Here is a 17,189-nt window from a genome sequence, read left to right as displayed (position 1 = left end):
TCTTCTTTTTTTTCTATATTATAAAATATAAATAAATTATAATACTAAGTAGAGATTGATAGTTAGAAAAAGTAAGAGAGTTAGGAAGGTTAGATTAGGTTAGATTTCATTAAATTAAATTAATAAAAAAAATGTTAAGAATTAAGAAGATGATTTTTGTTTAAAATAGTATTATTGTTTTTAGTTTTTTATATTAATTACTTATTCAATTCAATTTTAATATAAAACTTAAAAAGTACAAATAAATATTGCTTGGTCTTCTTTTTCTTCTTACTTCTATAGTTATTAATATGTAATTATATTATATTATATATTATTATAAATAATTAATTTAAACAAATATTACTGTATTGTGCACTCTAGTGTTAATCAATTTATTCTATATTTTTTAATTATCAACCTAACTACAGTTCACTTTTGTATTGTTTGTGAGTAAATCAACAATTTCCAATAGATTCTATTGCTAATTACTGAATTAAGCATCATCATATGACATATAGATAGCATAAACTGTTTCTACCACACAGCTATATGTATTTATATGCCTATATAATGTATATAATATATATTTATATGTACATTTTATACACATATGAAGATTTATTGAAATCCAATTTTATTTACTTGTGTATATGACATATGTATAGGTATGTTTACACATGTATAGTATATTTATATAATAATAGATGCTAAAAAGTTTTTATAAATGATTAAAATTACTGCATTGGTTTTTTTCATTAATTTATTAATTAAATAAATCATTTATTGATTAATTTCTACAGGAGATATGATAATACAGATGTATTGGATCTCAACTGGGATATAATAAGAATATTTAATTAATATTTAATTTAATACTAATGAAAACCCAGATCCTGATTGTAACTGTGTTAATTACACTACTTATTATAATATAATTAGTAAGTATAATTATTATATTTACTAATTATGATTATTACTTATTATAATTACTAATTATAATAATAGCTAATTAAGTAGTAAGTTCTTGGTCCTGAAAAATTTTTTTGATGCTGACTGAAGAATCTCACAAATTCAACACTCATGGTTAGTTTTTTAATAATTTTTTCAAAATGTTTTTTTATAAGAGAATTTTTGTCAGAATTATCATTAATAGGTAAACAAAATTATTTTGTCAAAATGTAGTTGATTGAATTGAATATTGAGTAGTTTTTTTAAATTGAATATTGAAATTTGTTTGATTGTTTCAAGTATATTTTTTTAAAAATATAATTAATTAGATAATTGTTCTTATAATAAAATCAAGACAGGATGTTTTAATTTAGCTGATAACATTTTTTTCAAATGTCTTTCTTATGACTTCACAACAATAGAAGCAAATATGACACTAAAAAATATTTCATCCCAAGTTAGATGACACGAAAAAGGTAGGGAGGAGAAACATAAACACAGACTGTCCAGCGCAGCAAACAACAAACAACATGGCAGGTGTTCACGTTTCTACTTCACAATCTTCCTCGTCATCGTCGACAGCAGCTTCATATTCTTCATCTTTTATATATATGGACCTTCCAGTCATCAAGTCAAAATTAAGTTTAACAAAGTTATTAGGCTTGAATGCTATTGTTTGCGGCATTGAGTTTTGTGGGAGCGCTGCGTTCTGCTTCATACCTCCCATGTTGTTGAAGGCAGGGATCAGTGAGCAGTACATGTCCATGGTTCTGGGGGTTGGACCTCTCATGGGCATTTTCTTGGTCCCAATTATCGGTCGATCCAGTGATAAATGTACTAGTCAGTTTGGAAGACGAAGGCCTTATATTCTGCTCTTAAGTATTGTTTTATTGTTTTCTTTATTTATTCTCTTGACAGCCAAGTACATAGGGACAGTTATTGTTGGTGGGGGTGAAGTGGGTCGGTTCACAACCATTCTTTTCCTTGTGATTGGTTCTGTGTTTTTAGACTTCACATGTCAAGTTTGTTTAACTCCATGTGAGGCACTGTTATCAGATCTGAGCAAAGATACTGACCAGCATGGGAAGTGTTTCACTGTTTATTCATTCATGATCAGTTTTGGCGGTTGTGTTGGTTACCTCATCACAGCTCTTGATTGGAGTGGCAGTTATGTTGGAACCTATTTTGGCACGCAAGAGAACTGCATCTTCATCACTCTCATCATCATGTACATTATTAGCATGTTCCTAACGTTCAACACTGCAAAAGAAATCCCTCTACGAGATATTTTAAAGATAAATTCAGAAAAAATGTCAATTTCATCAATGAAGCCAGCAGATCTGGGTTATGTTAGTGATGAACCAGCCAACGAAGATTCAAATCATGCAGACTCACTTGAATTCAATGTTACAATAAGCGTGCCATTCACTAAATGGTCTACCATCAATTTAACAAATTTAAAGCAACATATCATTTCAACATCTTATTCCATGTTGCCTACTGTCTTGAAACGATTATTCAACATTCCTTATGTTCTGCGTCAACTTGCTCTGGCCAACTTTTGCAGTTGGACAGCTGTTATGATTTTCAACTTGTTTTACACCGATTATATCGGTCAGAGCATTTACAAGGGGGACCCAAATGCACCTGAAGATTCAGAACTTAGAAACTGGTATGATGAGGGTGTGAGGATGGGTAGTTGGGGACTACTATGGCACTGCATACTGTCAGCCATCTACTCCACCTTTATTGACAGGATTGCTTCTAATCTAAACTTACAGAAAACTTACTTGATTGGAATGGCTTCATTTACTGTTTCTCTATTTATCATGCTCTTTGCCAATGATATTTGGCTGGCTAACATATGCGCCACATGTACAGGTTTCGGATATGCAACACTTACCACTGTGCCTTACCTACTCTTGACTGCTTATCATGACAATTCAGATGTTGGTATTTGTTAGTTTTATCATCATTTTGTTTCGTTCATTTTAAATTCTAAAACAACTTTTAATGCTATTTCACTTTAAATTGTTTTTTGTCATATTTGAGAAATGCAGTAGAATTTTTGTACTTCATCATCAGCAGGTAACGTATCAAAAAATATTTTTTCATACATTTTATGTTAGGAGATGTTAAATCGATCCAATCTCTCACTTTATAGTTTAGTTACTTTGTGTAAAATTCTCGTCTCAATAAATTTTCCCATTAGACATTAAAACGTTTAGTAAAAGAAAATTATTGTTATGAAGATTGTAGGGATATAAAATAAATCAATGGGCTACATGCAGCACCTGTTAAAGATTTGCTATTGATTTCGCTGAAGCATATTGTTATATGTAGAGTAGACATTGCAGATACGGATATGAGTTTCATCCAACATTGCAGATACAGATATGAGATTCATCTGTCCTTCTGAATATTGTTTATGAATATTCTCTGATTATTTTTCTTCCTCTCGTGTATGTTTAAAGAATTGAGTGACTGTCTGTTATTTTTTCCAAATGATTGCTTCAGTTTTTTGTTATTTTTGTCTGTATGTATTTTATTTTTACAATTTACAATCAATTGAAAAATAATATTTACATTATGATTGAAATGCATATTATCCTATCATCATCTATTTCTTTTTACGACCATAAAATTGTGCTTGGTTCAGTACTTTACGATTCATATTTCTTATTAAAACATCCAACTTCAATGTGATCTGAAGTCTGCAAAACTTATTGATGATGACTGATATTGATGACGATTGTAATAAGGGTGGTCAAGGATCACGATGATGAAGATGATGAAAGTTCATCTTTTTAGTTTTTGATGTTATCAAGAGCCTGACATCACCAACACTACATAACTTGCATTCTTGCTGTAGGTAGATTCGTTAAGTGTATCCAATTGTATTACTTTAAAAACCACCAAGTACTTACCGTTAATTTTCGGAACCATTAATTTTCGGAACATCTCAAGTAGGTTGTTTATTACATCTTACCAGACACCAAAATTTGGCTTATATATAATTTTTTAACAAAATATACCTATAATGTACCTAACCTACCTATACATAATCTATAACATCTACAGTAATCATAGTTTTCAATTGGTTTGTTTAAGGCTTGGCAAATAGCAGTTGTCTGTCTAGGATTTTTTCATGAATTAGGATTCTTAGTTGGAGTGTGTTGGCTATAAATAGTGACAAAGAGTAATGGAATGGTAGCTAATGTTTAAGATGTTGCTTTGTTAAGTTTACCAAGCAAATAAAATAATGTAACTTGTAACAACTTTCAACCAAAATTAGACAACTTCGTAATTCATTTCAAATTAATTATTCTAAATTTTATCAATACATTTTTAATAACTTTTTTAATACAAAAATAAAAAATAAATTACGAAAATATGTCTAATTTTGGTTCATTTATTTGCTCTTTCACGTATATGATTCTATGTATCTTAATTGGTTTGTCTCAGTGTTAATTAATTAATTAATTAATCAGCAAGTAATTCAATATTTAATGGCTTTTAAACATTCATTCTCAAGTTGTTTGAAATGTACTTTAAATAAAAGGTCATAAACATTTTATATTTGTTCAAGATAAAATAAAAATTGAATTATAAATAGATGTTTAGTTGTGTGTCTACCTGTTCATGATAAAGAAACAATTATTTTTATAGGTTTGGCAGAAAATCATTAACTACTGCGGAGTATTGGTTTTTTTTCTCAAATTTAATTTATATGAAATAAAAATTCAATAAAAAATAATAAAAAAATTATATTTTTCAAAAATGAATCCATTTAAACGAAGAGAATTTTGTAAACGACCAGGTGTACTTCTGCGACACGCACAACGGATGCATCGTACCGTACAGGGGCATAGGAGCGGACCTGTCGATCCTGGATAGTGCCTACTTCTTATCACAAGTCATGCTGACCGGCTTCATGGGCTACATCGTGCAGCACTGCGGAAGCGTCCTCGCCTATATCGTCTGCTCGTCGTTCATGGGACTGCTCTCTCTCTTCTGCATCTTTAACATTGTTTACGAACCAAACCAGATGACAAAGTTTCTCAAAAACTCCAAAAGGGTCGTCAAATGATTGGGGCCTATAGACATTTTTGTAGACTCCATATAACGATGTTTGAGCTACTGATGTCAAGTAATGGTTAATGATGAGATTCTCTTTGAACTAATCATTATCTCATGGTTATTTTACTTAGTTCAATTTTAATTTGTTTTTTCCCGACGGACGTGTTGCGTCACTACGGAGAAACTGCATCAGTCACATCACGTCATATTTTCAATTGAAATTATTTTTATATAACATTATGAGATATCATGGGCAAAGATTTTATATTCCAGGACAGCAGTATTATTAAATAAACCCAATTTGTCTTAAGTGTGTTTTGTTCATGTTGACTATGTATCACGTGCTAAACAATCATGAGTTGTCAATTTTTGCTCATTCGTCATTACGCCACTGCCGTCATTATCTAAGTATATTGTTGATCCTAACAGTCATCGGCATTGGAATTGTTATGACAGTTTTGCATCTTAACTTACCTAAATGAAGTACGCTTGCACGCATGAACAACAGTATTCACGTAACTTCGGCGCGTCTTGTAGAAAAGTCATTTTTTAAAATTTTATTTTAAAATCATTTGCTCTGGTAATATATACTATATTTATTGTATGATATTGTTTAGCTATGTACATTTAGTCATTAGCTCATTTTATTCTTCCAATATATATATTTTTTATTTTATAAATAGGGGATTAAAAATGTAAGCAATGAGTATTGCCACGCTTCAAATGGCTTCAGCAGATGAGGTACTGACTGTATTTAGGGTTAAATTTGTTTTTAACTGTCACACATCTTTGTGCACTTTCCGATGTCTTTTAAAAGTTCATCTTGAATTTAAACAAAAACGTGGAAACTACTTTCATGCCAAAATGTTTCCTCGCTTCTTATTGGTAGTAAATCATCTTCAACCGATTCATTCAATTTTATACGTAATCACAATTTTTGTAGTATCCATATGATAATAATACATTTATCCGGCGATCCATTTGTTATACTATGTAGGGTGTAGTAATGAGTGTCGCCTTATTTGCTGATATGAATGCAAATTTATAACCATTTAATTATACAGTATAATATGTATTACATATAATGGGTATCGATGTCGTGTGCTGGCTTAACCAGAGTTTATTTCAAATTCAATTCCGTATCCGTGCAACGATATTTTTGCTTTTTTGCCAATATTTGTTATTATATTTCTTCATTTGTTCAATCACGGTTGGTTTCATTTCTTTCCTCTACAGTCAAATTTTTTATCTTTTTGGCCGATTTTGTTTTTCCAATCTCTGTTCATCAACTCGTCAATATTAATAATTAATAATTATTATTTATTAATTCGATGAAGTTTTTTTCAATTCGGCTAACAAACAACGATCACAATATTGTTAATATCATGTCCTCGGTTTATTAAATTGTTTTTATGTGAAATTTTGTTTTCTAAGAATTTGTATAAAAATGAAGAATGCATCGTCGTTTATAAAAATATGGAAATAATTATCAGTTATCAACATCTGTTCGTGTGTGTGTTGAGTGTGTGTGTGAGTGTGTGTGTGTTTGTGTGTGTGAGTGAGTATGTGTTTAAAAAACAGCCCGCAAAATTAAATTTTCAATTTTTTAAAATTTTCATATTAAAAAATTTTGTATGTACGTGTGTGAGAATTTATGTGTATATAATGGCCATAGCTGAGTCTCTCTGGGGTCTACGTTGATATAGCCAAACGAGCTGCTTCCACTAATTACTTCAGCAGAGATTTGAATAAATAAAGTTAGTTGGTTTACTTGCGAAATTGCATGGGTTTTAACAAACAACTAAAACAAAAGATTTACTTGACTACAAAATATTTTAAAAACATTATAATTAAATTGAATTTTTTATATTTGTCGTTGTCAATTTAAATAAAATAATTGCTTTTCGTTTAGAAAACCGAGTGGCTTACTGAAGCCATGGTGGGATTACTTACGAAAGTGCATGGGTTTCAACAAATAACTTATACTAATTATATATTTGACTCAATATGTTTAAAACATTGTAATTAAACCGAATTATGTAATTTGAAATTATTTTTGTCAATTTAAATGAAATTATTGCTCTTCGTTTCGAAAGCACGGTGGATAACTAACGCTTAACAAAGCCATAGGTTTGCTTAACTACGAAATTGCAATATTTTCATTAAAATTGACAAAAATAATTTCAAATTACATAATTCAAGGCTTATTGTTTAATTAGTTGATTGTTTGATTGGTTAGTTAAATGATTGATTGATTGTTTGGTCAGTTGATTTGATTCAGCGGTTGATTAATTGATTTATTTGTTGATTGACTGGCTAATTGATAGTACAGTATCAAACAGTATCTTATTGAACATAAGTATCATAAAATGAATAAAGATACTTTTTTTTAAATTTGAAAATTTGATTTCATTGGGATATCAACGATGATGATTGTGACCTGACTGATTAAAAAGCATCAAAGAAAATTTTATAAATAGTGTGGAGAATTTGTTACGGAATCGTTGGAGGGAATGTTGTCTACAGAATGATGAGAGGTGGGCTGCGGTGAGCGTCAGCACGTTTCAGATGGTGGTGTCATGATGATCACGATGACAATTCGAAGATGATAACGACGATTTTTGGGGGGATTGGAGTGGATTGTTATTCCAATAAGAAAAGTTGCCTATTGCTTTTTCCAATGGCTTGGTTTTTATTTTACAAAAATTTTTTTTTCAGTATCCGGTCAAATTCGCGATGCGTGTCAGATGATGGTCGGTGCAATGGAGGTTCGTCCGTAGTGAAGAAGTTTCTGGAGAGTACGCGCACGCACATTTACACACACATCCATACAACACGCATATATATATATATATATATATACACACATACACACACATCCATACAACACGCATATAGACACACAACATCCATACAACACGCATATACACACACAACATCCATTTTTCGGTGTTGTCGTTGTTGTTATATTTCACTTCAACTTGCTATTTTCTTTACCGGACTTTGATTTAATTCGTAGGTAAGTTAGGGATTGAGATGAGTTGGACAATCGCAGGTAGGTTAGGGCTTAACACTAGTTAAAAAGTTTCTACCTAGAAAATATTAAAAAAATTAAAGTTCACAAAAAAGGTAAATTAAAAACGTTAAAATATGAAAAATACAATACCTGAAACATGTAAAATTTTTAAAACTCAGAAATACAAATTTGTGAGTAGGTGAGATGAGTTAATCATTATAGGCTCTGAGAGTTATTTAATTATAGGTAAGGGAATGACTACTATTCATAGGACTTTTTACTGTGTTTGTTTTTCTTCACACCACCACACCAACAAGACATACTAAATTTTTTGTTCGTCGTCGCCATAAATTTTACTTTTTTGAACAATTTTTGGAATAATGTCTTTATTTATTCATCAAATGTTGACTGGTTTCTAGTTATAATTTTTGGTACTTCTTGATTTACTTTGTATATTAGGGTAGGTCGTCCCAAAACTTTTTTAAACTATCGACTATGAATAGCAATAAAAAGTTGCTCTATGCGTGTATAAATAATTTTTGTTTGGTATGTTGATTTAGCCATTATAATATGCTGTGAACTGTTCTTACTAAATGTTCATGTTACCTGGATTATTTTCTTTCGAGAACTTCCAAGGAGTGCATGCGATAATACAACCGAAAAGTTGATTGAACGTTGGAATAGCGGCTGGACGATTTAATTAGATAGGTGTTTACTCTGAGTTCTAACATATGTTTTAAGACTTATAATAATTTCTAACATATGTTTTAATACTTATAATAACTTGTTTTTAACATTTGAATTGTTTCAATAAAATTTATAAACAAAAAATCATTGAATTTCGTTCGAAATAACATCGAAATCGAAATTTTATACCAGTGTGTTTTTTCATACAAAATTCACACGAAATGTTTATTTAAATTTTCCAAAAAAGTGTTTAAGATAATGAATGTTATCACTATAAAATATTCTAGCAAGCTTCCAGGCAACTGATGATAATTAGTTACTTAGCTTCGTATGTCATTAATGTTGTGAATGTGAATGAATAAATTAATCGAATGAAGAAATTATTAAATGGTTCTAATTAATAAATTGAACAAACACAAGAATAAATAAAGAATCAAATGAATGAACGAAAGATGGATGGATGAGTGAGTGAGTGAAAGAGTGAGTGAGTGAGTGAAGAATATAAATAAATTAAATATTCAAAAATAAATTAATCTTTATTGATATTTACAAATTATTTTTGGCGCGCTTTAACATTTCAGTCACGTGTGGCACGCGGCAGTTTGTTGAAATTATGGAAACAAGTTTACGATGTTCACCACAAAATATTAGATGTAGAAGTACTTGAAACTTTACTTTTAGAAACTGTACATAGAGACTAATTAATGCACATACACGCATACGTGTAGTCTGACGCTACCTATTGAGAACGAGTACAAAAATAACGAAAATGTTCAATAAGCCGTGTTGGCGTAATGCTGCTACGAACTCTCTTGTTCCACTTTTTGATAGCAACTTCACGAATATTCGCGAATCTGAAATTAATTCAATGTTTTAAAGATTTTAAATTAATATATAACGTTATTTAAATATAGATAAATTAGATTGTTAGATTCTTTTAAATTTGTATACGAACTTGTGTCCTTCAAATAGAATTTGTACGATGCTTCAAACCCAGAAGCTTCGTATGCGTCGTTCGCTTTGAAAGTGACTCGAAAAAAATTGCCATCTGATTCGTACTTGTAAATTTTCTTCTCAAAGTTTCGGCTGGATTCTTTCTTCAAGCCACAGAGCGGACTGTGCTTGCTGTCGGCCAGAGGATAGTTGTAGTTGGATAGTTCGATTACATCGCTTTTTGTGTCTGAACTGCAGCTGACAAAAATTATATTAGAAATTTAAGCTTTAGTGATCAGAAATTTTAATGTGGTAGGTAGCAAACTTTGGCATGACTCCTTCGACATCGACGTGTCTGAAGACAATGACGATGTGCTCGTTTGATCGGCCGATGAATTTGTAGTGGCAGGTGAGGTTGCGGGGATATGGGTGGGGGAAGTTTGGCGAATGGAAGATGCCACTTCTTGAATCCAAACTTCGATATGTGAATGAACATTCTACGAAATTTTCAATTTTTTTCAGTAGAAGGATGAATAAATGTTTTGAAAGCACTTATTTTAAAAATTAATTCGTTACATTATCCATTAATGTTATCGCGTGACTCTGAATGAAAAAATTTATTATAAAACGTGAAGTAATGTTTGAAGGTGTCAACAACCTCCTGAAACAACTTGTCTTCCTGACTTCGTGGCGAAATCTTTCAAGAAAAAAAAAAATTCCAAAAAATAATCATTCAAATAATCAAGTCAATTATAAATCAGTCGTTAAAAAACATCATAAAATTCTTACGCACTTAAAGGAAAAATTTTTTTTTAAAACTTGAAAAGTTGATGTAATATTGGCAGGAATGGTTTCAACAAACCTCTGATGAAGAAATATTGAGCTTGGAAACCTCTGTGTTGTTTGGCCGGTATGGCCTTCACACCAAACGATCGGAAGAGGAGAGTCATGAGAGGCATGACTGACATGAGGACGGATTTTTTCGTTCCGCAAAATCTTCCCACCTCGTGAGCTGCCGTCGTGTTCATACTATCCGATGTGAAGATTTGCAAACTGTCCGTTTCATCACATCTGTGTGATGGGAGATGCTTCTAGAAAACTGTTTTCAGATCTTGAATTAACGGTAACTTTGTTGTGTTTTGTGTTGAATAAGTTTTGAAAACTTGGATTCTGGTTTTTAATTTTATGTCTAAAGATTATTTTGGTGTTAAAATTTAGTGCATGAAAACATTTAAACAGAATGTACAGAATAAATAACGGAAAATCTACAGAGAGAAATAAATCAGTTTTCGTTTATAACATACTCGTGCATCAAGTGATCCTTGCCAAGAAGATGGCTGGAATGGTTGAAGTTGAGGTCAAAATCATGAATGGTCAGCAGTATTTGTTGTTTGTCCGAGGCCTGCAAGTGATAGAAGCAGGTTGTGTAGGTGGATGGATATGATGTGGGATAGCCGGGACTGGTGATGAATCCTTCATGAGACTCGCTGCTCGTTGTTGTCCCGTTGCATTTCGCTGCACGTTTTTACAATCTTTTGTCAACATAATTGCTTCCATGTTTTATTTAGATAATATTTTAACCTTTTCTCAAACTTGCGCGTTTTAATATCAAAATCGGTAATGGATGGGTTAGTTTTTTCATTAATTTATTTTTAAAACAAATATAAATAAGGAGTTGTTTATCATGTGATATTATAATACTATTGGGAAAAATCTTTTTGGAGATAAACTTTCTATTATTATTTATATTCATGGCATGATTTACAAACTATCAAAAATAATGAAAACCTAATTTCACCAAAATGAATATTTTCCTACTCACTTATGTTGTATAGGGTCATCTGGCCGTACCTATGTGTTTCTGGGCAAAAAATTTCGTTACATAAGTTAAAAACTTAATCACATTTTTTAAAGAGTTATGATCAGTTAACATTACAATAATATTTATTCTTTATTTTTTTGTGTTATTTTTTTGGTCTTCTAGTGAATTTACAAACGCGATTTTTCTGTTATGTACCTACATTTGCATATACGCACAAACATCTTGCACGGACAAATTGTGCTTGGGTTCTGGCTTGATGGTGTAAGGTGAAGGACAAAAATTTATTAACTTCCGATGGCTCGCGTCCAATATTTTGAAATATTTGTAAATAAATATTTGGTTTCAACTCCATTCATTTTGTTAGTTCATTTTTGTGTTTCCGTAGTTCCATTTATGGACGAACGATTTTTTGCACCTAGCCTACCAAAAACTATATTTTAAAAAAATTTCATTATTTTAAAATTTTATTACTTTGGGTCATTTTTTTCAAATTTCATTTAACATTCGTTTGAAAGTAAAGCCCCAAACTGGCTTTGAAGCGTGGGAGTCAATTAAGAAACGTTTTCAGCTGGTTTCCGTGAATGAAACCCGACAAGTTGGTGGGTAATAAAAATGTCGCCGCTAACGATGCAATGAAGAATTTGATGTTTTCTTAAAAAAAGTTTCAATTCTTTAACTTTAAATTTTAAACGAGCGCGTGATTGATGCATTCTCAATTAAAACCACTCATGCGTGACACATCTAACAAAAGAACTTCCACATCAAGACAACAAACAATATACGTACGCATTATTATAATCAAATTCATCAGAACATGGAGCAGCAAAATGAAATTATCATTTTTCTTTTATATTATATTCGAAGCCATTCTCAACTTCAATCACGTCCCATCTGCGTCCACTTCAACGTTAGCAACTTGTGGTTGTGATTGTCACATAGGGATTAATACGCAATATATCATTCGACATTCATTCAACGATCTTGAACAGAAGCCAGATTTTTTCAAAATTTATTATTCAACCTTGTCCATATTTCACATTTTAATGAACAGCAATTTTTGCGATGAACTTAGCAAAAAACCTTTACGTTATATTTATTTAAGTCGCAAAGTGATGATATATTTGATAGATAGTTACCAACGTTACCAGCCAGTGGTGAATCTAGAGCGGAGAGATTGAAATTTGAAAATTGTTAAAATTTGGGAGCCACTGGGTCCACCTCAGTTACCAACAGATACACAAATATGGATTAGAAGGATTTTACGCACCGATAAACCAAATAATTTATGTCGTAGTTCAATTTTATGAAAAATATCTATTTTCAGTGTTAGTGGTATAAACGTAAGATGTTTACCACAAGATAAGATGCAATGCTAACGCGCTTCAAGAAATTTGTAAGACGACGGCCTTTATTTCTTACGAAAATATTTTTGAATTTTTTTTTATGAGTTTCTGTAAAATGTTCAACATATTTCTTAAAAAATATGTATGATAAAACACAAAAACATTTCCAACGAATTGTTGTTAAAAGTTTTCATTAAAAATAGCCATTAGAAAAATTGTTTACACGTGTTAACATCCGGTAGTCTAATTTTTTAATATATTAAAAAAATATTTGGGAAGGTAGTTAGTGATAGAAGTGAGTAACCTGTAGCTACTCCGCTCTGACTGTGACCATTCTTCAGAGAAAGATTATCCGACATACCAGGATGGTGACGATGATATGGTAAGTTATCTGCTCAAAAATTATCAATCATATAAGACCACTAATGACACATTTGCTTCATAATAACATTCGTGACATTCACATCTTCATACAAACATTCCTGACATTCACATCTTCATATTAACATTCATGTCTTTCGCCACGTATCACCACTCGTTTGAAAATTATTCTTTCAAAAATTAACAAAGTTTGATGAAAATTCAGACGAGAAAATTTAAAGTAACCCGAGTCATCATTGGACCAGCGGTTGTTATTTTTCGAGTTGTTTGACGTAGCTGATGGTGTTATTGTTGCTTTTGTCGTCTTCTCAGCCGCAGGCAGATTTTCTTCTTTCCTAACTTCAAAACTTACGAAGGCAACGAACTTTAATTTTTGCACGTTTCTTTGAATTTCCCCGCCATTCATTATTTTTCTACTCTCCTCGTAGCGAGGTCTGCTGCCACTGGCGACGACGTTCCGGTGTTCTGTGAAGTATGTAAGAACTGCATTGCTGCCTGTTGAACGGATGATGCTCCTTCCATTCAGCGCAAACGATCCGCAAAATTTTCCAATAATTGGTGATGTGGCTGGTGGCGATGATGATGATGGCATTGTTGTTGTAGGAGATGATGTTGTTGATGACGACGATGAAATATGATGTCCAAACGTGGTCGATGATGATGATGATGATGATGGGGATGGAAATGTCTGGAATGAATTTATCGCTGAGAACGATGAAGACATAGATGTATTATTGAATATATCTCTAACGATGATGACGTCATTGTAAGATTCACCAGGTCTGGCATCGGACATAGTCGAACATCTTAAAAAATTAAAAATAATTATTAATCAGCGAAGTGATTGCTAGGGCCTGGTAATGGTATTGAATATTGCATGCCGGCTTTCAGTTTTATGTTAATTTTAATTCGTAGATGAAATCATCGAATTATGACTTTATAAATTAGTTTCTGTTATTGGCATTAGCCTTGTTTGAAAATTTCTAATTTAGAATCATTTGAACAAAGAATTTTTAATTTACAAAATTTTAATTTGTGGAATCAAATTGAAATGAAATCCTCATCTGTTTCAAAATTTTTGTTAATCTTTTTCAAGTAAACGACCTCAAATTTGTCTCTCGTGAAACAGTGCGAAACAAATTCTATGGCACGACGAAACATACCATCACCATACCCTCATATTATCATTTCATAACCCCATCCTTTGGTCAGATCATTGTATCAAATTGTATGAAAATATTTGAACATTGTACAACATTCTGTAATCATTTAACTCAGTCCTTATATCATTAAACTATCACACATAATCATATCGTATCATATCAAAATACTATCTTAACATCACATTATCATATCACCACAACATCGTGAGAAATAACACCCCGCCAAACACATTTCATTTCAAATACTCTCCTATTTACAACAATATCACATCATCAGGTGGCGCGTGACATTCTGAGTTACAGCAACATCACATGGCCACATGGTGACGAATTACATTCTACATGATCACATGCTATATGATCACATGATACATGATCACATGATACATGATCACATGATACATGATCACATGATACATGATCACATGATACATGATCACATGCTATATGATCACATGATACATCATCACATGATACATCATCACATGATACATCATCACGTGCTACATCATCGCACCTCATCTCACAACATTTAATCGGGCTACCGTTACTGATATTGGCCATCGAGCCATCTAATCAAACGAGCGGACATATAATTAAAGTTCTCAGGGCAACTAACACTGAGGAGGATGACGAGAGATGAACGTTCGTGAAGTTGATGACGACTCGCTCGTTGGAAGCTCCGTAGAAAAAATACTGACACACAAAGGCATTGCTTGGATATACAGATGATGACGACGACGACGATGACGATGTGTGTGATGATGACGATGATGATACTGGTGATGACAATAATGATGATTGCGTGGGTGTTGATAAAAATGACGAATGCGATGCTGATGGTGAGTAGGATGATGATGATTTGAGAGATGATGAAAAGGATGGTGAGGATGATATGGTATCTGAGGTATCTGGAGTAGATGTTTCTGTAGCAGAAGTTGCAGGATAGGATATCTTAAATTTTTTGGCTTTGATATTGCCGCTGTAGAAGGAGTAGGTGCATTCGCTGTTCAGCCTCTTTGAACCCACACCAAATTCAGCTGTTAAAAATTTGTTACGTACGATGTTATATAAACTCTCAATAGGTGCAACTGCAAAGTACCAATTTAGTAACCGAATCAAAATAAAATGAATAAATACAAACAAAGGCTGAAAAAACCGAAACACTATATATATAATAAAAGATACATTGCTTGTCGAAAGTGTAGAAGGCTTGGAATCCAGCAAATGTGTATGGCAGGCGTGTTCCGCTCTGGAACTCAACAATCATGACTCGCTTGCTGGAGAAGTAGGTCGTTTCGTTCGCTGGCATGCGGCCACAGATTTCAAAGTTTGGGTTCACGTCGTACGGAATTTCAGGCCTTTCAAGGTCCAGGAAGAGACGAATGCGATCTGTGCATCTGTTTCATGTGTGTGTATGTGTATGTGTGTGTGTTGTGCGTGTGTGTTGTGCGTGTGTGTTTGTGCGTGTGTATGTTGAATAAACGATTCGTTAAATTAAAATTTTAAAATATGAAAGTTCAATCTAGATAAATTGCGTTGGAATGGATAATATTATATTCTAAACTTTCATAACAGGGTTTCGATGAACTAAAATTTAAGACGGCTTCAGATGATTTTGCACAATTTTTAGAGAATTTGAAAAAATAAATTTTCAACACAACACGAAACATTCTATGATGAACACTAATTATGAAACAACATGCCGAAAAAGTATCTTCAACAATTGTCGTAAAAGAAATTAAATAGAACACAACATAGAGAACATTAAAAACATAAAAAATGCTAATAAAAAAGATTCATTATCAAACAACAACTTGTTTCCTGGACATACAAGCTGCAAAATGAAACTTTTCTTTGAAAACACAACAACCAATTAACGAACATCAAAAACAAAGACACCGTCGCAAAATCGCATCAACTGAAACAACAAATCAGATACAACACCAATATCGTAACACAACACCATAACAACAACCAAACAACAACAACACAACCGTTACAACAACAACCAAATAACAACATAACCGTAACAACAAGAAAACAAAAAAAATGACTAAACAAGCGAAACAAAACATCTGACCCGTTCTGGATGGCTGCTGGAGGTGAGAGTTCAAATCGTTGAAACTGGATGCGGACGAGTTCGTGGAGATCTCCGATGAAGGTAAAGAGGATGCAAGAGATGTTTGGCGGATAGGGCGAGGGATAGTTTGGCGTCCGGAACGTCCCATCTGATCCGTCCATGCTTAGAAACACTTGGCACACGCAATCTTCGTGACGTCATCGTAATAATGAAGTTATGGATGGAGTGAGTGAAGTCGTGAATGAATGGAGCGGGTAAATTTGTGAATAAATAAATAAATGATCAAAGTGGATTTGACGAAGATGAAGTGAGGATTTTCATAAAGGGAAGTTTATGGATTGATTAATTAATGGGTTTGTACTTAATGATGAATGAAGATGCATAGTGACGTTTATTAGAAAGATGGCTTCATTTTAAACAAAACAATTTCATTCATTATAGAAAAAAAAGTTGGTGATTCGTTAATGAAATATTTAAAATAAATTTTATTGTGATGGATCGGATAAATAATAAAATAATTAGAGGCATAGAAGTTGCCCCACACAAAACATCAGCTCTGCAAATGAAGATTATTTTAAAGTTCAATTTATTTCTTTTGAAATTTTTAATTCATGTTGAAAAAATCAAAACTCTGCAGCATTTGAACTAATCAATTATTGATGTCTTAAAAATTGAATATAGTAATGAAATAGCAAATTTTAATTAAATATTGAAATGTTTTTGGAACTAAAAAACAAATGAAATAATAAAT

At 32.2% G+C, this 17,189-nt stretch overlaps 3 protein-coding genes across 3 annotated transcripts; 1 reads left to right on the top strand and 2 right to left on the bottom strand.

Moving 5' to 3' along the window:
* Positions 1 to 1,460: 1,460 nt before the first annotated feature.
* Positions 1,461 to 6,462, top strand: HELRODRAFT_188635 (hypothetical protein; the record flags this gene model as incomplete). The annotated part of the gene is made up of 3 exons (XM_009021410.1): positions 1,461 to 2,879; positions 4,751 to 5,712; positions 5,747 to 6,462. 2 exons carry the CDS (start codon positions 1,461 to 1,463, stop codon positions 5,018 to 5,020), a joined length of 1,689 nt encoding a protein of 562 aa, XP_009019658.1. The 3' UTR covers positions 5,021 to 5,712; positions 5,747 to 6,462.
* Positions 6,463 to 9,636: 3,174 nt separating this feature from the next.
* Positions 9,637 to 10,135, bottom strand: HELRODRAFT_126561 (hypothetical protein; the record flags this gene model as incomplete). Its single annotated transcript, XM_009021409.1, has 2 exons — positions 9,637 to 9,904; positions 9,972 to 10,135. Coding segments are annotated over 2 exons (432 nt in total), but the record flags the coding sequence as incomplete, so codon positions are not given.
* A 4,796-nt stretch (positions 10,136 to 14,931) lies between these two features.
* HELRODRAFT_161493 (hypothetical protein) lies at positions 14,932 to 16,599 on the bottom strand (the record flags this gene model as incomplete). Its single annotated transcript, XM_009021408.1, has 3 exons — positions 14,932 to 15,395; positions 15,544 to 15,755; positions 16,439 to 16,599. The coding sequence occupies 3 exons, from the start codon at positions 16,597 to 16,599 to the stop codon at positions 14,932 to 14,934; spliced, it is 837 nt and encodes a 278-aa protein (XP_009019656.1).
* Between the last annotated feature and the right edge of the window lie 590 nt (positions 16,600 to 17,189).

Source organism: Helobdella robusta (genome assembly GCF_000326865.2).
Source record: "Helobdella robusta unplaced genomic scaffold HELROscaffold_3, whole genome shotgun sequence".
Lineage (NCBI taxonomy): Eukaryota > Metazoa > Annelida > Clitellata > Rhynchobdellida > Glossiphoniidae > Helobdella > Helobdella robusta.
The sequence above is the reverse complement of the archived record's forward strand: the minus strand, read 5'-3'. Positions and strand labels throughout refer to the sequence as shown.